The following is a 24399-nucleotide window of genomic DNA, read 5'->3' as shown; positions in this document are numbered from 1 at the left end:
TGAAGGAAGGGTTGCAGATTCAGGTATAACTATTGTTTAATTAATTTGTTTCTTATTATTATCTTAAATATTTAAAGTCCTTTCTTAAAGGCAATAACAACCTTAAGGAGAGGGTCATTCCTACCTTCCAACTTTCGCTTGAACAACATTAGGTCGGAGACCCGACCCAATAGGAATAGTTTGGTAAGAAATATCCACGCTCGTGTTATAGGTCAACCAACCATTAGTTCACGACCTCAAACCAGTTTATAAGCCAAACATATATATCATATAAGCTACAATGCTGATACCCTAGTAATTCTTGTACAAATTTTTACAGTACTTCAGAAATGGAATGATAGGAAAACGATTCCTTACAAGGAATAAGAGTTTCCAATATTTATCACGTGAAAGAGGCATTACCATTAGGATATCCCTTCACTAACATTGATGAATAGGAAGGTGTTGTGAGATTTATATGTACCACTCGCAAGTGCACGAATCCTTGCAGATAGAGCTTACTTGTAAGGGTGTCGTACTTAAGGGACTTGTGTAAATTAAATTTGTTAACAAATTTTATAAATTCAAATTAACTTGAAATTAGTATAATAAAATTGTGATAATTTATTCTAAATTAACTAAGTAGAAAAATAAAATAAAAAATAATGATCAAATAAGATGTAGAAAATAGAGAGAGAATTAGGAGCATGCACTTCACCACTAACGTCGCACCACTAGTTAATTGCATTAATTTATTGGAGATATAACATATAACATGCATAGGGAATTAATCATAACTACAAACACATATTAATTCAGTTAGAAAATAATATAATTTAAAGCTCAGTATAGACTATTTTCGATTGACATAAACCATCTACTTAACTACTTTACTCTAGGGTGTAGTATGGTCTATCTTTTCAAGGCATAATCCATCAAATCTCTAACATTATATTGAGAGAAAAATCATTGTGTAATCATCTCATTCACAACTATAAGAAGTGAATGAGTTGTGTTCAATCACAAGATTCAAATATCTAAGACAAGATAGAAAAATATTTGTAATTGAATTAAGACTTTAAAACTGATTCTTATTGAAAATTCAATGAAAAATCCCGTAGATTATACAATCATGCATGATAATAATTGTTCTTCAATAAATAAATATAATCAAACCAGTGGTGCAAAGTTAGAGCCACATCACAACCCTAGCAAAGCGTTTAGCCAAACATGACTGAAGTGGAATTCTTCATGGTTGAGGAAGACATCTTCACCGCCATGGGTTGATCTTTCTTTCTTCTGAATGCTTCTCCTCTGATCTCAGCCTCAAACTCCTTTGTATAATGCTCTAATGATGTAGAGAACTCCCTTTAAATAAGATAAGATTAGCCTCAAAGTTCCCTTTTTCACATAGAAGACATATATGGAAATTCTGCCAAACATGGACTTCAAAATTCGTACAGACTTCCAGCCTAGTTTGACAAGATAAATAGTTGTTTTATGAAATTCTCGTGAAATACAAAATTGTAGCTCTTTGAATTTCTTTTCAATCAAAGTAAAAATTTAGCTGTTTTGACACTGGAGGAGAGAGATATAGATAGATTACCAAAACGGGTTCAAGTTACCAACTTTGGAGAAAGTTTCCTTGTTGGAGAAGGATTTTTCTTTTTCTTTTTCTTTCCATTCTTATTAACTTATGGTTTCTCTTGGACTCTTTTCTAAGTCTAATTAGTCTTAGACCATTAACATTACTCGATCCCACGGAATGTCATCTTTTAAAGCTTGGAATCATTGGTCTTTATTGATTTTACAATTAAAGCCTTGAAATAAATAAAAATAATGTAAAATCACAAATAAATTATTACTAAGTGAATAAAACATGCAAGTTAAGGGGCTAAAATGTATAACATTCAGCGCCTAACAGAAGGAAATAAATATTACACCAATTTTGGTAGGAGGAAGAAAGAGGGGTGGAGGGAAGAAAAAGAAGGAAACAGCAAACTTTTTTTTTTTTTTTTCATTCGGTAAAGAGGAGATAATGAGAGAAATGATACTAAGATGGATGAGTCATCTTTCATTTTTCACAAATTTTCACCACTCCAAATATGCGTGGAAGAGAAGATGGAAGATAAAGTAGACTATTATAAAAGTTTTAAATTACAATACTATTTTTCATAAATTACAATAATATAATTATAGAAAAATATAATAAAATTACAATAATATAAATATTGATGGATATAATGATAAAAATAATTTAACTCTTCCATTTTCTCCAAATGAATACAATAAGTTGTCAGTTTTCTTTTTCTCTTCCATCCAGCCAACTCTCTTCCATTTTCTTCAAATGAATATAATAAGATAAGTTGTCAGGCCCTTCTTTTTTTTTTTTTTTTTTCATCTGACTGAACAAAAAGAGGAAAATACACAATATCTTCTCTAAGGTTGTCCTATCCATCAATGTTCTCTCTCTCTCTCTCTCTCTATATATATATATATATTTATATTTATATTTAGGACAAGAATGCTAGGGATTAGTGCTTAGTTGTTAGAGGGGAGGGGGAGGTACACGGGCTCCCAGACACAAAGAGCAATTCAACCACTCGAGTAATACGACACTTGCTAATAATTTGAAGTCCTTTAAATAAGTTACCTTGATAATAATTGAAGTGAAGTATTTATTGAAAAAAAAAAATCTAAATGGAAGTATGAACAATTTTCGTTGAAAATATCATATCAATTAATATTAATTCTTATTTTTGTTATGATAATTTCATTCTTATATATATAATCTCATTATTGTTCAAAGCTGTGTCTTGATCTTCTCAAAACATTTTTATGTTGGTTACCATCTTGAACTCTAGTTGAGTCAGTCCATCCTAATGGTGCGTAAGAGATATTAATTTCGTCTAACTTACTTCATAGTCGGCTTTTGTTAAGATTTAAATCTTTTTATCCATCACACAGAGTGAGAGCATTATCATTACACCATCACACAAATATATATAGAGAAAATAATTATACGCATCCAAGTATAACACAATATTTTACATCGTTCACCCAACTTTAGGTTACGCCCATGGCCAAAAAGAAATTTTACTATTATATATCAAATAAGAGAATATACAACCACGAATGTCAAAATCCCTTACTCTCCTATTCTTTCATTCTTGTTTTATTTTCGGAGTTAAGAACACTAGAATCCCCTTCCTTCTCAAGACTATATTTAGAAGAAATACATATATTCTCCTATATTTTCGCAAAGGAATTATCATATCAGTAATAATATTAAAATAAAGGCATTATTCCATTGAAAAATAATTTCCATCGCAAGTCCATCAATACTTCCAAACAAAAATGGAAACCAATTCTCGAATTTCAGGCCACAAAACCCAACATGGTGTTGGTGCTCTCTGGTTTTTGATAGATGCCGTGTTCTCCCGGCAATTGCTTGGTGATCTTGTGGGTGTCCTCCGACCTTTGACGGAATGGATGTATTGTCTGTTAGTGGGGCTGCTAAGCTTTTTCTTCCTGGGCCTCCATTTGCGTGTATATCGATCTTTTCCATTTTTTTGTTTGTTTGTTTGTTTGTTCTTGCCTATTTCTGGGCCCATATTTTTGTTGTGTAGCTCTTTTATTTTTATTTTTATTTATCATTAATTCATATCTACACTCATTTTCAAAAAAAGTAAAAAGAAGAAGAAAGAAAGAAGCTAAAAAGAAGCAAAGACAACCATGCAACCAGCCAAACTTTTTATAGTTGATAAGAATAGATTATATATCTAAAGCATCACATCGGCAGCCATGAAATAGGCCAAAACACATTTACTAGGTGGTGGGTGAGGAAGTTATATGTGTGTGTGTGTGTGAGAGAGAGAGAGAGAAAGTAGTGATATCAAAATTTTGAAAAAATAATAACAAACTCATGTTGCACATCTACGATAGTGAATCAGCTTATTCCTTTGTTTATTTAAAGTGAAGTAGGAGTTCAAAATGTAGTCCAAACAAAAGAGTTCCTTCTTGCAACATCTTTTGTCACACCACTCCACCCATTGAAATCCCATTGTGTCGGTAAAATGTAACATCACGTAACATCATGGTCCCCCAAATATAATAATAATACTTATATATATTATAATTAGAATTGGAGTTATCGACCCCTGATTTGAAATGCTTTTTCTTTTACATGTTGATTTGAAATTAAAAAAGCTAAGGCATTTGGAATTGAATTTGATTGTTATGTCAATTAATCTATAATCCTGATTCCCCAAGGAACATGTTTATTTATTTATTTATTTCGCTTTTATCAGTTACATAACTTGAATATGGCCGTGTGTTAAAAAATTAAATTCACTTTTTGACTTTTCAAATTAAAGTACATGCCGAAAAAAGAAAAAGAAAAAAAGTGACATGGGTATCCATATCTTCACCACTCTGTCTCTCCCAATAAATGCTACTCCGTGTGCAATTTGAAAGTTTAGATGGGATGTAGCGCAACAGATGCATAAAATAAATTTGTTTTGTTAATATATATATATATATATATATATATATATTTTAGAGTACTGATATTGACTTCACAACATTTTTATTATTCAAATCAAAAATGAGATTCAAAAAAAAAATTTCAATAATTTATTTTTTGAATTCTTGCCAACGCGTTATAGTAAATAAGATAATATTATATAAATAATATAAAATTATTATATAAATGTAAATAATGTGAATTGTCGTTGCATAAGCGATACAGTTATATATAACATGGACCGAATGTAGTACCATCTCTAAAACAGTGGACAACCATGTGAGTAACAGTAACTATCCAATGCTGTTACGTACGAATGTGGTGCTAATCCTGAGTCGAAATAGCAAAGGAATCGGGTTGTAGCAGGACCCTCTAATTATTTCGTCCGAACGGTTCGTACACGTATGGCACTATTGGAATCCGTGTTGGTGTCGGGTTCTAGCAGGACCCTCTAATTAATGTGTGGACACACCCACACCAATACAATTGCTGATGATCAACAATCTTGGTGATTCAAATTTAGTAGTTCCATAAGAAATCTCTAGTAGGATCCACATAAGATTAAATGGGCCACAGTTACAAAAGGTGTCACCCAACACTGATCCAGTGAAAGAAATGGATCTTTTAGCCGGATCAACAAAGAGGTAAGGGTCCAAAACTCTTCCATGGACCACACCACAGGTCCAAAACAAGGCAATACACACACATATATCATGTATGTATATATAAAGAGAAACTTAATTGTCTGCACTCTCTTGTCCTAGTCTCAATCTATTCTTCTGATCTCTATCGGTTATGTATTCTTATTCTTATTACATGTGTATGCTCTCTGTTGCTTCATACATACTCTTGTCTCTGTATTCCACTAGAGAACCACAAAGTTTCTGCATCAATTGACTAACCATTTTGCACAACCAAAACTCACCTATCTGGTGTTTGTCTTCTTGCCCAGCTCAGAATATGTCTTGCTAGTTGCTTCCCATTTGGTCTCTTCACATTTTTGTCCTTGTTGGGTTGGTAATCTTCTTATTTCTTATATATTTCACAGAGAGGACTCGAGATTTGAGGTGGGTTTTTTTGGGTTTTCTTTAATTGGGTCATGGATGTCTCTTGTGATCTTGAAGTGGATGTTAATGGGGAAGAGATTTTCTTCGTGGACAAGGTGAATTCTCTGTTCTTAGCTTACATTTTCCTCCGTTTTCTCCTCCAAAAATGTAGTCTTTACATTAATTTTGTTTGTCAGCTTTTAATTGGTTCTTCTGTTATGTGATTAATTATGTCGGTTTGGTTGCTGAGAAAATGTGTGAAGAAAATACGTACCACTCTTCAGTCTTTACAGAAAACAAAAACCTTTTAAACCAAACTATATGAAGATGAGAATCAAGACTTAATTTTTGTTTCTTTTACCACATTTTCTCAGCAACCAAATGTACTATATGCAATTTTCAACACTTCTGGTAGGTTCTGATCTGTATTATCTTACAAGTTATCTTCATTAACTTTATTTTTATTTTTATTATTATTATTTTTTATTCTTAATGTACTTGCCATTTAATTTGAGTCTATTTTGCAGCAATGTGAGGCTTAGTTTTGATCAGGTCCATTCTTGAATACTCCATCTCAGCCATTTAACCATTGTAACATAGTGAATGAACACCAATGAGTCAATGAGTTGGATATTGTTTTTCTTGCTTCTTCAGTCATTTATTGGTCTTGTGGGCTTAAATGTCAGTACACATTTTAAAAGTGTGAGTGGTATTAATTACATTACCCTTTTACCGTTGGGATGATCATCAGACATCTTTTCATGATTCCCCTTCAACAAATTTATTGTCTATAATGACCTCACATCATTCTTTTGCAGAATTTGGTGCAGATGTCCCTTTTAATCTCTCAATTTTTTCAGTCTACTAGAAACAATGCCTTTGGTAATTTTTCATAAAGGGTACACTATGAAATAGTTTTTATTGATTTATTTTTATTCATTATTATTTTTTGGTGTGGGGAGTTATATTATGTCTTTAAATTATTATTTTGTTAGCTTCAACGTGTATTACTTGGTTTTTCATACTAGTTCTTGAGATCATTTTCGTTTTCGGATTTTTTTTTTTAATATACATTTGTTTATCATCTCATTTGTTGTCTAATGAATATTTGCAGAAAATTATTTCTTTATATTCAAGCAGAATAAGCAAATTATTTGGGAAATCGACGCATGGGAGGAAAAAACTGAAGTTGATATTCCATGATTTTCCTGGAGGGGCAGAGAGTTTCGAGCTCATGACAAGGTTCTGCTACAACAATGGCAAAATCGAGATAAATCCCTTTAACCTTGTTCGTTTGCACTGCATTGCACATTTCATGGAAATGAACAAACCCGTCCCTGGAACGCTTAATTTACTTGAGCAAACTGAGAAATCAATTGAAGAAATCAAGTACTGGACATGGTCTGAGCTATTGGTAGCTTTGAAGCAGTGTCAAAATCTTCTTCCTGGTGTGAATTTTTCTGGCATGCTTCAGAAGTGCCTGGATTCTCTTGTTGGAAGGCTTGAATTGGCCAGTGAAACTAGTCCATGTCCATCTACTTCTTCATCAGATAGCTCCGAGTTTCAGTTTTCATGCGACGCTAGAAGCACCAAGAGCTTGCAAAATAGCTGCTTCCGAACAACATGGTGGTTCGAAGATCTTGTGGCACTGTGGCCTGATCTGGTTGAAATGGTGGTAAAATCATTGGTATCCCGAAAATTCAACCATGTTATTATTAGTAGATTCCTGTTTTATTATCTAAAGTCGAGACTAATTACTGCCACATCAGATGAGAAGTGCAAAATCACAGAGGCAGTAATTGTTATGCTCTATTCTCTAGATTGGACTGCTATTTCTTGCAAGAGTTTATTTGGGATTCTTCGAGCTGCTCTGAGTTTAAACATAAGCAAATGCAGCAGGAAAAAATTAGAGAGTATGATTGGTTCAATGATGGATCAAGCAACACTTGACGATCTGCTTCTTCCATCTCCCGTAGGGATGAATCATTTATATGATGTAAATCTAGTTCTTAGGTTTTTAAAATCATTTCTTTCCGGAGGGATATGTCGTGTGATGTTGATTCAATTGAAGAAAGTTGCTAGCTTGATGGACTTGTATTTAGCTGAAGTAGCTCCAGATCCTTGTCTTAAATCATCAACGTTCTTGGCTCTACTCAGGGCTCTGCCAGATTCTGCCAGAGACTCTTATGATGGATTCTATCGTGCCATGGACATGTACCTAGAGGTATTATGTCGAATTCACAAAATTTATATGTAGTTCTATAGCTTTTTAATTTATAACAAATGGTCTTAAACTGTTACTAGAAGTCTTGCAACCTGTTGTTATAACGAATTTCGTGTGACATTTTGGATTATTTGTTTATTTAATACAGGTCCATGCTGGATTATCTGATGATGAAAAGATAAATATCTGTTGTGGATTGAAGTACGAAAAACTCTCATCAGAAGCTGGCAACCATCTTGCTCAGAACACAAAATTCCCATCACAATGTGCTATCCGAGCTCTCACCTCTCAGCAATGCAAGCTCAAAAGCTTGTTCCGTGACACCAACCAACCAAAACCCTTAATTGATTCACCATGTAGCTTTGTGGAACCGGATCAAAAGGGGAAGAAAGGCGAAGCCTCTAAACAAATTGTTCTTTATGCCGGCAAGCTTAATCCTTCGGCTGAGAATGAGAAGCTCAGAGCACGTCTACAAGGTATGCAATCGAGGGTGTTGGAATTGGAGAAAGCTTGTAAAAAGATGGAATCCCAAATGACAAAGATCATGAAATCGAGATTATCAAGTCACAGATATTCGAGATCCTTACCTAGGCTTTGTTCATGATGTATAATTTTCATAAATTTATTTTGTCTTAAATCTTTTTCCTACAAAGGTAATGTATATAGCATGAGAAATGATCTTTTTGTGGTAGTAACAGTTTTTTTTTTTTTTTCCCTTTATTTTCTGCATCATTAAAAGGTGATTGTGATCAGCTCCTTTTACAGAAGAAATCTTGGCTCTAGAAAAACAAGAAAAATGAGAAAATTGTGTTATTTTCTTTCATGAACTGTCTATTCCCTGTGATGTGTGTGACATGGGAATCCAAGGTTAAGTCCATTTCATGTCTCTCAGGATATAGTAGTAGTCTATGATGCAAGTTGCCAAATAATAATAATAATAATAATAATGCAAGTTGGGAAATGGAAAAGGGAATCACAAAAAGCATGTATGATTTAGATCTGAATTGTATTAGAATTAACAACATATATGATATTTACATGCACTTTCTTGTGGTTTGGAGTCTTTGGACTACTAGAGACATGATTGAGTAAAGCATAGATTCTGTGTTAAACAGTAAAGTCAGCTTAGTAGTTGACTCCCCCCCCCAACACACACACACACACACACACTATGGAAGGATGAGGGTCCATAATGAAAAGGGACCACATGCAAACTGCAACACTACTAATTTTTTTTTTTCTTTTCCAACACTATTAATTCAAGTTTGGTAATTATAGGTTATGAAATGTTCATCATCTCTTTGGTTGCAAAGAGATCATGAGAAGGTCGAAGTGTGCATGGTCCTCTAACACGATGAGAGGGTCGAAGTGTTCACAGTCCTCTAACGCGACTTAGAGGATCATGAACACTTCGACTCTAAATCGACTAGCCTAGTCTTTCACGTCCGTGTATAGGTGTATTTAAATATAGCATGGAAGCAGGATGCTAAAGAACAAAGGGATGTGGAGGTGAGACACTGTTATGAGCACTGATTTCGAGTTCCAATCTACTTGTCGTGTCAACACGTTTGCTTAGTTCTCGAGTGTGCACCGTGCTATGCAGTCGTCCAAGTATGGTTTAACGTACAAGAAATTAAGTTAAATAAACAAAAGAATATGGTAATCCAGATGGAGTTTGTTCGAAGTCAGTTGTTAACGTGGTGGTCTACTTAATTGATTAATAAATACAGTACTATATTGGGCACTGTTTATAATATGGAAAAAGAATGGTGACTTTGAGGTTCCATTTTGCTGGAACCAAGAGAACATTAATGGAGGACAAAGCCCCATGAGCATTTCCCTTTAACGTTACTCTTCTCCTCCTTTCGATGTTCAATTATATCAATCATTTAAGTTAGGGTAAATTACACCTAAACCTCCTGAGGTTAGGTTATTTTTCACCAAGATGAAGATTTGGGTTTTAACTTTTACTTACACCCCAATTTGTTTTTTGGATTCTGACCCATGTGAATTGACTTTTTACCCTTAATTTTTTAGTATAATTTAATACAAAAAAATTTTGTAATTCTAAAAGATAAAACTACCCCTCTCATTATATTCTAACACACACTACAACAAATAAGGTTTTCAGCGGCGGTCTAAACTGCCGGTTTTAGGTACAAAAAGCGCCGGTAATATATATACCGGCGGTTTTAGATAACCGTCGGTATAGTCACCGCCGATAAGCTTCACCGGCGGTTTATAAGCAACTGCCGGGTTTGAACTCATTATTGGCGGTCCAATAAAACCGCCGGTGAAATATTAATTAACGGCGTTCTTGTCTGCCGGTGTATTTTAAGTAAACTGTCATTGTAACTGTCTATTCCGGCACTTTGAAGCGCCGGTAATGTATGTTCTTTTTAGGGGCGTTTGTAAATGCCTGTGTTAGAATTTATCTCCGGCACCTTAAAGCGCCGGTAATGTATAATTTTTTTTTTTTTAGGGGCGTTTTAAATCGCCCTTTTTAACGATATACTCCAGCAATTTAAAGCGCCGGTAATGTATAATTTTTTAGTTTTAGGGGCGTGTTAAATTGTCGGTGTATTGTAAGTGAACTGTAATATTTTTTTCTTTTGGGGCGTTTTAAACCGCCGGTAATGTGTTAATTTTTTTACAATTTTTTTTTCTTTTCCTGGTTTAATTTACATATTAGCAAATATTTTATTTTGTTCCCTGTTTCATGAAATCACATGTAATTTATCAATCACAACACATCCAACAACTTAAATTTGATATATAACATAGAACAAAGAAAGTTGCATTAAAATTCAATAACATCCCATAACATCTAAGTTTTGTTTCAAAATGTCAAGTGCTAATAAAAGGTTCAAAAGGAAGTCATGCAAAATAAAACATCAAAATTTCATTGAGAATTTGAGTGAGACTATGCGAGGGCCTTGAGAATTAATGGTTCAATTTCATCTCTCGTTGTTCATCTGTACGCCAAATTTTATAATAGTTACTTTTTAATTTCACTCTTCCAATCTCTCCATTTATGACCAAGGGATGATAATGTCCAATCTTTTGAGATTTCTTCTACTGCAAACTTGCCCTGCATATAAAAGATAAATAAATAAAGAATCGAGTAATTAAAAAAAAAAAAATTAACTCTAGAAATGAAATGTGTATACAAGTGAAATCAGTCAGTCAAAGATGTGAAGAGTCGAAAAATTTTTACCCGGACCGTCGTCCACATGTCCTCTTTAACTATTTCAGGGACTTTCTTCTAATTTTTATAGTTCAAGGGAGCTGCAAGACCATTACGGGCAATTGTGCCCAAATAATTAGCGAAATTTTTTTCATCGGCTCCATTAGGCTGTCCATGCTCATTCACACTGTAAAATGGTATAATAATAAATAAGTCATCGATTTGGACCAAATAAGTCAAATGGTATAATAATAAATAAGTCATTCACACTATAAAATGGCTTCACTTGCATGCATTTCCTAAAACTTTATAGTCATTCAATGCCATCATTTAAATAAAGTCACCTTAATGGTATCAGGCCATTCTTTTTGGTGTCATGTTGTACCACATTTGCGCAGCGTGTGGGTCCTCGAGTCTTCTTCGGTGTTATTAACTCATTGCTTTCAGTAGTCCCCACGTCCTCTTCTTGTGAACCATGGGAAGTATGGGACTGCGAATTTGAACCCTGAGAAAGTCCTCCATGCAATTCTAATTCCAAGTTTGTTGTTGCCCCTACGTTTCATTATGTTCCTGCATAAAGCTAACAAACCTTTGTTGCCATGTTTATTCAAGCTGGTAGTTAAGATGAAATTTAGGCTGAATATATTAGGTCTTCAAAAACATCAAAATTTGGAAAAGTAACACACTTGAGAACAATTACAATATGCAAGAAGGAAGTATAAATTTACTTAAGTATGATAGTACCATAGTTTTATTTGTTTTAGGACAATATCAATTTGAAATATGTTAAAAAAAATAAATAAATAACTAATATTATGTGTACTCTTTTTACTTACCAAGTTATAAGAAAATGAGTAAGGGAGGGAGATATGGAAAAAAAATCATAATATTCCATAAGCACGAAGCCAAAAAAAAGATGAAAATAAGAAAATGCAACATTTAAGAAAAAATTATCATCATTCTAAGTATGTTATTCATCCGGAATATCTTCTTTTTCCGTGTTTGCTGATGAAGATTTATCAACCATTGTTCCAGGCACATCACCTCTATCCCAATGAATGTGATCATCAGTTGCATCCGAGTGTAGAGAACTAAATGGTTGCTCAAATCCATAGGTCTCAGTATCATCTTCAGGAATATCATATAAATCACGAGGTTTTGTCCCTATAACAACATGCCAATCTGTATCAACTGGGTCTTGAACATAAAACACTTGCTCAGCCTGAGATGCTAGAATGAATGGTTCGTCAGTTCGCATTACACGTGAAAAATTAACAAGTGTAAACCCAAAATCATCCTCCTTTATCCCTCTACCCTTAGAGAGTACATCAAACCAATCACACTTGAAAAATACAACCTTCCTTTCTTCATTGTAGTCCAACTCAATGATATCAATCAATAATTCGAAGTAATGAACATTTCCTGCAATAGGATTTTGATCACTGGCTCTTGTATAACTTGATGTGTGTGCTTTTAAAACAACACCACTATTTTGGGTCTTCCTCTGATTATCACGATCTCTAACATTAAACTTAAACCCATTAATCACGAACGACTTAAATCGTTTGGAAACGACATTGGGACCCCGAGTTAGCCATCGAATTTCATTAGGGATAGGATCCTCCGTATTCCGCAGCTGTATTTTCAAAGATATAAGTTTTACAATAAAGTAAATAGCATATATAATATAAAATTTAATTAACCGTTCTATGTGTAGATACTTACACATTCATTAAACCACTTATGAAATGATAGATGAGACATTGATTGTATTTGTCGTGGCTTTAAATTCCGTTGCCTTCTTTTAAGAAATTTCTTATGCTTTCTGTAATGAAAAAATATCATACTCTATATGTTATATTGTTAACAACAAATGAACAATAATAATAATAACATCTAGGTCAAATATTGTAAACTTTTCACTTACTCAATGAATTGTGTAGCTCCGTCGTAGTTAAATAACACATACCGATGAGCTTGTGTTTGACAATCATCACCTAAAACAATCATCTCCTGTTTTCCTAAGGCACGACCTCTAGGGCCAAAATTAGACATCTCTTCTCCATCATGAAGGTTGTCATCATTCCTTGAGGGCCTATTGAACCTTGTCTCCACGTTTGCTAGGTATTTTGAACAAAAATTTAAGCATTCCTCAGCTAAATACCCTTCTGCAATTGAACCCTCTGGGCCACTTCTATTGCGCACATAATTTTTTAAGGTTAAAAGATACCTGATAGGATACAACAAAAAAATGAGAAGTATTTGCAATATTTAGTGGGGAAAAAAGCCTACGAATATAGTGCAAAAAAGTTAAACCTCTCAAATGGATACATCCAACGATATTACACTGGTCCTGCGATCTTTGCTTCCTGAGCTAAGTGAATTGATAAGTGGACCATCACATCAAAAAAAGATGGTGGGAATATCATTTCCAATTTACAAAGTGTTAAAGCAATCTTATTTTGCAAATTGTCCAACTCAGCCGGTATGAGAGTTTTTGAACATAATTCCTTATCAAAGTTACTCAACTCAACAAGTGTAGAGCATACATTATTTGGCAATAGCTTGCGAATGGATACTGGTAATAGTTGTTGCATTAGGATATGGGAATCATGGCTCTTTAAACCACTAATTTTTCGCTCTTTCAATTTCACACAACGTGATATGTTAGCTGCATATCCATCTGGAACTTTAACTTTTTTCAACGCACGACAAAAGATTTTCTTTTCAAGTGGAGAAAATATGTAAATTGCTGAAGGCAAATAATATTTGTTTGCACCACGTTCCTGGGGGTGAAGTGAATGCCTTATTTGCATCTCCTGCAAGTCGAGTCTTGATTTTAAACCATCCTTTCCTCGACCTGGTTCATTATTGAAAGTATAAAGTACATTGTCGCATATATTCTTCTCAATATGCATCACATCAAGATTATGACGAATAAGAAGGTGCTCCCAATAAGGCAATTCAAAAAATATACTCTTCTTCCTCCAATTGAACATTGGATTTTCATCTATTTCATCCACTTGTGCAGCATTCCCCTTGCCATTATCCCTTTTCCCAAATGCTGGAAAACTAATGCCCTCTAGTTCATGTAGCACTTCTATTCCAGATAACATAGGTGGTGCACACCTAGTCTCTTCTGTTCCATCAAAAGCTGCTTTATTGCGTCTGAATCTATGACATTGCTCAACAAAACGCCTATGGCCTGTATAACAAATTTTTTTGCTATGCTTTAACCTACAAGAACAAGTGTCTTTAAGACAAACTGGACAAGCCAAATACCCCTTTGTACTCCAACCAGATAAGTTTGCAAAAGCAGGAAAGTCACTTATAGTCCACAATAACGCTGCATGCATGCGAAACATCCCTTTTCTCGACGTATCATAGGTATCCACCCCTTCAACCCACAATTCCTTTAATTCTTCTATCAAGGGCTGCAAATATACATCAATATCATTTCCAGGACCCTTAGGACCAGGGATTAAGGTGGACAGTATGAAAAAAGGTTGTTTCATGCACATCCACCCTGACAAGTTGTATACAGCAAGAACAACAGGCTATGTACTATGTGCAATACTCATAGTCCTAAATGGGTTGAAACCGTCTGATGCTAGGCCAAGTCTAACATTTCTAGAATCCCTAGCAAACTCTGGATACTTTTTGTCAAAATGATCCCACGCTAGAGAGTCAGCAGGATGTCTTAATTTTCCATCTTTTATGCGTTCTTCCTCATGCCATCGCATATCTGAAGCTGTCTTATTTGACATGAACAACCGTTGAAGTCTTGACTTAAGAGGGAAATACCTTATAACTTTGGCTGGAATTTTTGTCTTTTTTGATCGGGGTGATGTACTTGTACTGCCCTCGGAATGAGTGTCAAAATCCTTCCACCTAGACTTGCCACATTTATGACATGTTTCATCATTAGCGTGCTCCTTCCAGTACAACATACAATCAAAGGGACATGCATCAATCTTATCATACTTGAGACCTAAGTTACTAATTATCTTTTTTGTCTCGTAAAAAAATTTTGGCAGTGTCTCACCTTCTGGTAGTACATCTTTCAAAAACATTAGCAACTCACTAAATGATTTATCAGTCCAATGATGCAAAGTTTTCAACAAATATAGTTTCACTATAAAAGACAACTTCGTAAAGTTTTTACACCCAGGATATAGATCTGTTTTTCCATCATCTAGAAGCTTGTAAAACTTATCTGCCTCTTCATTAGGGCCCTGATGATACTCATTTTCCCTATCAGCTTGTTCACCCATTTCATTTTGAATTCCAAAACCCTCATATAAGAGTTCGTGCATGTCATCATTATTTACATTGGAGTCGATGTGCTCGTATAAAGTGTGCCCATCATTATGCCTAGAAGACGAAGGTAATTGTTCTCCATGATAAATCCAAGTTGTGTATGTTTGGATAAACCCATTCCACATCAAGTTATCCAAAACTTCTTGTCGTGTTTTCTTGATACAATTCCCACAATTGTTACAAGGACAATATATGCGTCCACTCTGCCCAACTCGCTCAAACGATGTATCTAGAAATTGTTCAACTCCATTCGAGTATGTAGTACTTATCCTATTTGTATAGTAAGAAAGACAAAAGTAAAAATAAATTTATCGTAAATATCTAAACCAAAATGAGAATTAAGCTTTATTTATTTATTATTTTTTTGAAAATTGACGAGACTAAAATTTAAAGTACCTTGACTCCGTAATCCAACTTCTGTCCATTATGATAGATTCTATAACCTAATGAAAGAAATTATACATGAATCTCTACAAAATAATAAATATATTACAACAAAGTTACAAAAGTAACAAAGTAATAAAAATTATTTATTATCCTCATGAAGAATAATACATATGAGAGAGAGTGTTGGTTTTAACTATAAATACAAGTTTAATGCATTGGATTTCTTTTCCTTTTCCTTTTACAGTTTTCTTTTGCTTTTTCAGTTTTCAGTTTTTTTTTCATTTTTCCTTTTCAGTTTTAATAGTACAAGTTTACTTTAATTCATGAGAAAAAGTTATGGCTTGACTAGTTAATCTGTTTTGTGAACACTAAAACCAAAAGTTAGGGTTCACATCCATAACAAAAGTTGCTGGAATTTAAAGAATACGACAAATTGGAAGAACCCATGTATCTCACCAATCAATGAATTCTTAAGAAAGAGACCCTATTAACATAATACAAGCCACAAAAATACAAACTACAATATAAGAACAATAAAAACCCATCTGTTTAGAAAAGAAACAAGCCAAAGCAGCAGAATCAACATGAAAGCCTCAAAATCATAAGACCCCAAAATCGGCAACAACATACCGAAAATCGGCAACAACATTACCCTATTTCCTTCAAAAATCAGAAGCCCCAAAATCGGCAACAACATACCAAAAATCGGTAACAACATTACCCTATTTCCTTCAAAAATCAGAAGCCCCAAAATCGGCAACAACATACCAGAAATTATATATGCAGTAGTTGGAGCTGATTCATTCAAGAAAGAGTAGAATGGAGAAAAACCCAAAACATATATGCAATTGTTCATCTTTACTTAAGAAATTAACAACAATATAAGCTAATTACTTAAGAGAGAGAGAGATAAGTGGAGCTCTTAAGAAGGGAGGGATTAGGGTTAGAAGTTTTTAGAACTAACCGTATGCCAACTGAACAACCACCACTATGCAGATCTCTGATGCGCCACCAATCGGCCACCACCACCGTGATCTTCCCTGCGCCACACCAACCGCACCACCAAGGTTTGAAGCCGTGATCGAGTCAGTGAGAGAATAGAAGGGAGGAATAGAAATCGTGTGAATAGTAATAGCCTCCCCTAAACGTGATTTTTAGGAAAAAAATAATAATACATAAAATAATAACAATTAAATAAAAATTACATAATTTCTGGCATATTTTTTATATCCGCCGGAATTATTTAATTAATTCCGGCGCTTTTATAAACACCGCCGGAAATACTACATATATACCGGCCGTTTTTATCATACCGCCGGTATTATAACCAATAATGGCAGTTTATTATAAACTGCCGGTAAAAATTAATTAACAACGGCACACACATAAAAACTGCCAATAAAAATGATATTTCTTGTAGTGACACTAAATGACACACACCAAATAAACACCCCCCACACCTCTTTGCATCTCTCTCTGAACGAAATACAGACTTAGCCACCAACTGACACACGAAGAGGCGAAAAGAAGCAACTGGATCGGGAAGATCAAAACAGAATGTGTTCTGGCGAGGGAGAAAGCGCTGCATACAATTGACTCAACTGCTAATAGATGCTCGGGTAAGGATCCCAAACCGGATCAACTGACTCAATTGTTAATAGATGCTTGGAGAATCGGACTAATCCACTACTTTCTCTTTAGGGATTGTCGGATCATCTTCCTGAATTTTGTTTTCCCATATGAAAAAGACTGAATCTTGGACGGTTGAAGAACCCTAATTTCAGGTACGATCATACCGTAAATGTTTATGTTTGCATTTCATTTCTTATTAACCCTAATTTGTTGGGGGTTTGCTTAAATTAAGGTTTATTAACCGTAATTTAATGAAATTTCTAGTTCTCGTTTTACACTTTTTTTTTTTTTTTTTTTCGTCGTGTAAAATATGCCATTTTTATTTCTGGTTATAATTTTTATGTTCAGTTGATCTTATACTGAATTGAATTGATGAATTTTGAGTGTATTGAGTATATATATATATATACATATATACATATATATATAATTTTTTGCGAGTCTGCATTTCATTTCTAATTCCAGTGAAGTTTTTTTTTTTTTTTTTTTGAAAGATATTATCTGACATGTTTGTTGTGTTATTCTAGTTTGAAATGGCATATAACAGATTTCATGATATCATTGTTCACTCTGAGGGACGCGTACATGTAATAGGGAATGTTTATCCAGACAAGTTCAGTTATGTCATTCTGTAAAATAATGTTATTGAATTGCTGAAAAATGATGTTCAGAAAAGTGCGGCATTGAATTTTTTCTTTAAATATCCTGGAATTGATCAGAGAATGTTGGTAGAAGTAGATGAAGATGTAATAATCATATTTGAGATGTTGAAAGGCTGTACTAATATCAACATTGATGTCGAAGTGGCTCAATATTGTTTGGCTTCATGTGCTAGTAATATTTTGGATGGGGACAGTGATGTTGAGGAGGTGATAGAAGTAGTGGTGAGGCAAGAAGAGAATGTTGGTGAAGAGGTGAGTGAAAAAGAGAATGTTGGCGAGGAAGTGAGTGAAGAAGAGAATAGTGAGAGTGATGGTGGTGGATCGAAGTATAGTTTTTGTGACAGTGATGATGAAGATTGGACTGGTGTTCATGAAAAAGTTGAGAATTTGGGAGATCATAATGTTCAAAACATTGGCTTGGAAAATGAAATTCCAGATGTGAGCAGTGATGGGTTATCTAATTATAGTGAAAATCAAGATTTGACTAGAGAAAGTGAGGATGAAATAGACAATAATGTAAGGAAAGGGAGAAGAAGAAAAGCAACAAGGACCATGAATTATTTACATAAATCATTAAAGGGGAAGTTGTTCAAATGTGGTGAAGGGGAAAAAATTGAATTTGAGAAGGACCATATTTTTGATGACATCAGCCATTTTAGAGAGGTTTTGGTGGAGTATTCAGTCCAGAAAGGTTTTAACCTTTTTAGGGAAAAAAATGAAACTGGTAGAATTACTTGTCATTGTGCCAACCCAGGCTGTAGTTGGAGAATTCATGCAACCATATTGGCTGATAAGTTAACATATAAGGTGAAATCTGTAGGCCCAGAGCACACTTGCATCAGAATAAGTAAGCTCAAGAGTGTGACTGCACCTTCCATAGCAAAAAAGCTTACAGAGAAGTTTAAAAGGAATCCTGATATTAGTGTCAAAGAAGTGAAAGAAGAAGTTCGAGAAAAACTTCTTGCAATTGCAAGTCATGTTGCTTGTTGGAGGGCTAGAAATATAGCAAAAGAACAAATTCTAGGGAACCATTCTACTTCATATAAAAAGCTGTGGAAATATGCTGTTGAGGTGGTTAAAACTAATCACGGGAGTTTAATTTTTATAAGACCAACTATAGATAACCCTCCCAAGTTCAAGAGACTTTTTTTTTTCTTTTTTTTTTATTTTTATTTTTTTATCATTTGCAGCATGTCAAAATGGTTTTATTAATAGTTGCAGACCATTTATTGGTATTGATGACTGTTTTTTAAAGGGGCCATTTAGGGGTATGTTGATGATTGTAGTAGGACTTGATGGGAATAATGGATTATATCCATTTGCAGTAGCTGTAGTTGAGTTTGAAACTAACGACAGTTGGAAATGATTTCTAGATCACTTGCATAAATTCCTAGGTGATACAACAACTAATATGCCATGGACTTTTATGTCAGATGGCCAAAAAGGCATTTCAACTGCTCTCTCTGCAATTTTTCCACAGGCAATAACTAGAAGATGTTGCGGGCACATATATGCTAACTTTAGGACACGGTGGCCTAGTGTGAAGTACACGAAACTATTCTGGGAAGTTGTAAATGCATATAATGAAGAAGATTTCAATATTACAATGAGATAGATTGAGTCAATTAGTCAGGATGCCTCAAATTGGCTGATGGAACATCCTTTGGAGACATGGATAAGACACAAATTTGATGATAGGGTGAAGTGTGACTATGTCACCAATAATCATGTGGAGTCATTTAATTCTTGGTTTGGGAATCTTAGAGCAAAACCAATCACTCCTATTTTTGAATGTATAAGAACAAAGCTGATGTCCAAATTCAACAAAAGGTTTCAAAGGACAGTAGATTAGACAAACACAGTAGTGCCAAAAATTAAGAGAAAATTGAACTTTAATATATCCAAAGCTGGTACATGTAAATTGACATGGCCCGCTGAAGGTGTGTATGAGGGAACTGATAATGCAAAACAGAAGAGTTATATTGTTATGCTTGGGGAGAGGACTTGCTGTTGTAGGGAATGGCAAGTGAGTGGAGTTCCTTGTATGCATGCATGTGCAGCCATTACTACCACAAGGGTAGATATTGAGAAGTTATGTTCAGATTTCTACAACAAGGATACATATACAAAGACTTACACTCCTTTCATCCACCCCATGCACCACGAAAGTATGTGGACTGAGGTTGATAAACCTGAATTGGATCCACCAGAGTTCAAAAGACCCTGTGGCAGACCAAGAGTGTCAAGGAAGAAGGAAGATGGTGAACCAGAAGCAAGGAAAAGGTCAACTGTTGTGCAATGCAGCGTATGTGGACATTTTGGACACAACAAGAGGGGATGTCAAAAGGCTCCTACTGCAAAAGAGGCAAGAGCAGCAGCAGTAGGCACATAATCATCATCATCAGCAGTAGGCCTAAGAGGAGGAGGAAAAAAACGTCCACCAAAAAGATCAAAAAGGATTAGAGCAGCAGCAACAACAACACAAGGCTCTGAGGTATTAAATTCATTGAATAAAGATTTCTTTATTTCAATTATTATTATTATTATTATTATTATTATTATTATTATTATTCAGATTTCTAATGCATTGTTGTATGTATGTTTTTGTTTTCATATTAGGCTTCAGGTAGGGCAGCAGCAACAATAGCAACTCAAGGCACATCAACACAAGGCGATTAGGTATGTAGTTCATTTATTGATCCTAATAACAACAAAACACAAAGCTCTCAGGTATATAATTGTATTATAATAAATATTTTTGGTTTCATTTCAGGCTTCATGTTGCACCAGGAAGTAGGACCTATAAACACCATTGAGATGGGATTTTTTGTACAGTGCTAACACCAATTAATTGGTTATATGAGCTGACTTTAACACACAGAGCACATATTTTAATTATAATATGAATTAGAAGTCCCAACTAAAGATGTAATGAATTTGATGGTATTCTCTATTTGTTGCAGTTATTTAGTATTTTAAGTTTGGTATTTGGTATTTATGATATTTTGAGACTTTAAGTTGGGAATATATTGATATATTTTGAGACTTTAAGTTGGGAATTATTTATGTATTTTGAGACTTTAAGTTGGGAATGTTGAAAGTACAAAGAATTTTTCCCTAATTGTAGAGAGAGAAACTTTACACTCCCAATGATTTTTTCAACCCCTTTTCCCTCTCAATCCCTTCTATTTATAGACGGTTACAACCTCCACTGAGCTGGTCCTATCTTTTTCTCCTTTGGCTGGACTCGATTTCTCTCATTTTATCATGGGCTTCTGAAATGGCTTTATGGACCTGGGCCCATATAGCGCGAACTGGCTTCATCCTGTTCGTCCACACCCGACCCATCCTATGCAATGTGGATCACTCCAAACCCGAGTCATTTTGGTATCCTCATCTGCCCCCAGTAATCTCTTTCCTCATTAATGAGGGTGAGATTATTGAAAGGACACGATCTTGGTCTGACGGCTTGGAGCAATAACTCGAGGAATCGAACGGCTGGCACAAGAACCCAGGTTTCGAGATCTGCAGTGCCACTTTTTGCCTTGACCTTTGGAGTTCCATGTCGCTTTTACTTCTCCTCTTTATAAATTCTGATCCTTCTCTCTTTCACCCTCTCTCTTACCTCTTGCTTCTACTCCCTGTTGCTTTCCTGCACATTCCGGCGATCCTTTTTAATTTCTCCTGCAAGTTATTCCGGCAAGTCCTTCCTTTTCTATTTTTAGCTACTGTGCCGTTGCTGAGTTCATCACAAACTTTCAAGGTTAGTTCTTTTTTTAAAAAAAAAACTCCCCTTAAAAGACGCCTTTACTGCCTAGAACTCTTCTCCTTTTTCATGGCTTCCCCTAACCTGAACGCCATTCGATCCAAGAATTGTATCCCTCGTGACGTTTCTCTCAGAGTCTACCCAACAAACTTAGACGAGAGATCTGGTGAGGGTCTGCTTCCTGGGGAAGTTTTATTCTCTGCCATTCACTTGAACGTCATTAGGTTCCCCGTACACCCATTCTTTTGTTATGCTTTCAACAAATTGGGGCTCTGCCCCCTGCAAGTTAACCCAAACTTTCTTAGGGTAATTTCAGTCCTCCTGCTCTTGAATCGTGATAGAGGTCTCAATCTTGACATTATTGACCTTCTCCTCTGCTATTGGATTAACAAGATTTCACAAAACGACTTGTATTATCACTTCTTTCCTATTGACAAACGGTCGATCTGCACTGATAAAATCTCATTTGAAAAGGGTTGGAGGTAGAATTTAATTGTGGTTGGTGGGAATTGGCGGACTTCGCTCGGCCATTCCTTCCCTATCCCTTCTTCCTTTGGAACCTGTTCTGTCTCTGACTACAAAAAGCTGAAAACACATCATTCTGAATGCCACTGTGAAAGTTGTCTTCCCTGTTTTTGCACTTTTCTTTGTAGATGCCTTCAAATTCCCCATGATGAACTGGTTTATAGCGTCTGCAGGGCTAGGCTAGATACCTTGCAAGAAAACGTGCTGAACGATGTCCCTTCAGCTACTGATTTGCTTACATCTGATAATCTTTCTGACATCTCTCTTTTAGGGTCTACAATGGAGAACATTCAGATCCCGTCGTTCAGCAGGAGGAGGCGTCTTGCTCCCACCCCTTCTAACGCTTTTGCCGTTATTCCATCACCTACACCTGCTTCCACATCATCTCTTCCTGCTGTCTCTGCCCCAGAGCAAGTTGTGGTTGCCCCAGCTGCGACTCAAGTCTCAACCCGTTCTGCTGATGCGCCCTTAGAGCTCACCCATGCTGAGAACACTGTTGTGGGCCATACTGCTGAAGTCCGTCCTGCTGTCCCCGTCATTATGCCATCAAACATTTCGTCGGACACTTCTTCAGAAAGCACTCAGGATGCTGGAAATTCTGAGGACAATGGGGGGCCAGCTAATGCTGCTCTGTTGGAAAAGAGTTTGGGAAAAAGGCCAATGCCAGAGGGCGGTCTTGATCAGAGTGATATCCCACCGACCCGGAGGATAAGGATGGCTTCCTTCAGGGTTACTGAACCATCGCCCCTTGCCCGGTTCTTCATTCCTGAAGGCGAGTCGGCCAGAACCTCTGGTCCAATTCCATCCGTTCTTCCATGGCGACCTTTGCTTAGTCGTGAAGATGGATCAACCATTGGCCCCACTGACTCAATATATAAAGACCCCCTCACCTCGTTTGCTTTCTATAAGGGCTTCTGGACCCCCAAAGACCTTGAAATCCAGAACAAACTGTCCTTTGGTGAGATGTTCCAACGGTTCCCGACCACTGCTATGAAGGTGACCCTTCTTCCACTGAACTGTGTTCCTTTTCAGTTATGATTCCTTTGTACTTAGTCTGACCTGAATTTCTTTTTCTTCATGCAGACTCTGTTCGGGATGTTCACCTTTCAGAAAACAATTGAAACTCTGAATAAAAAACTTAAGTCTCTCTCTGTGGGCCTTAAAAGGTCTGTTGAAGCAGAGACTCTTCTTGAGGCCAAAGTTGCTGAGCTGGAGTCAAAGCTTAGGGACTCCGAGAAGGAAGTTGCTGACCTAAAGGTTGAGAAAGACGGTCTGGCAAACGAGAGGGATTCCCTCAGAGCTGAACAGGATTCCCTGAAGACCGAACGGGATTCTCTTCATGATGAGGTTGACGTCTTAAAAACTGAGAAGAGTGTAGCTTTGACAGAAAGGGACTCTCTCAAAACCAAAAAGGGAAACCTTCAGCGCTCATTCATTGCTGAACGGTTATCGTATGCGAATTCCCAAGAAAAACTTCTGAACAAACGGTCTTCCCTGATGAACATGATCAGCAGAGTCGAAGGGGGGATGGGGGCTCTCCTTGCTCGCTTTACCAGGACCAGTGCCATCCGGTATGCTGAAGGGTACAGAGATGGTTTTGTTGACCGTTCTCCCCCTGAAGGTGAATTAAGCTCTTGTACTAGTCCTGATGAACTAGATGCTTCTCTGGACATCCACCCCCAAACAATTATCAAAATCCTCCATGTGACCTAGCCGAGAACATTTTTATTAAATGCTTAGAGGTCACATCTTCAGGAATTGTCCCACCTTTTCATCCTCTGAACATTCTTCCCCTTTCTACCATCGTGCCCTCTTCCTCTATTGCTGCCGAAAGACCTATGCCTGCTGAGGGGGTGATTCATCTCGACTCTCCTTCTAAGGATGATAGGGCAGATGGGAATGGAGATCTCGATGGTCCAGAGGAAGATGGTGGCGAGAATGACAGGCTACAGTCTGGAGAAGATCAGAACTGAAACCCAACAGCAGTTTTTTTTTTTTTTTTTTTTTTTTTTTTTTTTTTTTTTTTTTTTAAATCTGCATGCATGGTACTACGTACCTTGGGGCCTTTTTGGCTATGAATGATAATGTTTTTACTCAGCATCACTTTCCTCCATTGAGTTTTCTATTTTCAGCTTTGCAGTGTATT

General features: G+C 35.8%; 1 protein-coding gene and 2 long non-coding RNA genes across 6 annotated transcripts; 1 reads left to right on the top strand and 2 right to left on the bottom strand.

Moving 5' to 3' along the window:
• The first annotated feature begins 5293 nt into the window (after window positions 1–5293).
• On the top strand, window positions 5294–8492 carry LOC132307324 (BTB/POZ domain-containing protein At3g22104-like). Of its 4 annotated transcripts, none has more exons than XM_059805045.1 (5): window positions 5600–5666; window positions 6078–6252; window positions 6369–6432; window positions 6665–7774; window positions 7923–8492. In XM_059805045.1, the coding sequence occupies exons 3-5, from the start codon at window positions 6424–6426 to the stop codon at window positions 8376–8378; spliced, it is 1575 nt and encodes a 524-aa protein (XP_059661028.1). In that variant the 5' UTR covers window positions 5600–5666; window positions 6078–6252; window positions 6369–6423; the 3' UTR covers window positions 8379–8492. The 4 variants fall into 4 exon arrangements, with proteins under 4 accessions (XP_059661027.1, XP_059661028.1, XP_059661030.1 ...); XM_059805047.1 differs by having other exon boundaries at window positions 6369–6449; XM_059805046.1 differs by lacking the exon at window positions 6078–6252 and having other exon boundaries at window positions 5601–5666.
• Window positions 8493–10042: 1550 nt separating this feature from the next.
• LOC132310298 (uncharacterized) lies at window positions 10043–11507 on the bottom strand. The gene is made up of 3 exons (XR_009482589.1): window positions 11306–11507; window positions 10992–11148; window positions 10043–10865 (listed from the first exon to the last, which is right to left on the bottom strand). It is a non-coding gene; the product is annotated as an uncharacterized LOC132310298 (long non-coding RNA).
• A 1059-nt stretch (window positions 11508–12566) lies between these two features.
• On the bottom strand, window positions 12567–12948 carry LOC132310297 (uncharacterized). Its single transcript, XR_009482588.1, has 3 exons — window positions 12889–12948; window positions 12687–12786; window positions 12567–12597 (listed from the first exon to the last, which is right to left on the bottom strand). It is a non-coding gene; the product is annotated as an uncharacterized LOC132310297 (long non-coding RNA).
• Window positions 12949–24399: the final 11451 nt, after the last annotated feature.

The sequence above is a fragment of the Cornus florida genome, unplaced genomic scaffold, assembly GCF_030987335.1.
Source record: "Cornus florida cultivar Cherokee Brave unplaced genomic scaffold, ASM3098733v1 CherokeeBrave_3.0.0_Hap2_Chr05, whole genome shotgun sequence".
Classification (NCBI taxonomy): Eukaryota; Viridiplantae; Streptophyta; class Magnoliopsida; order Cornales; family Cornaceae; genus Cornus; species Cornus florida.
This window is presented reverse-complemented; position numbering and strand designations above follow the sequence as displayed.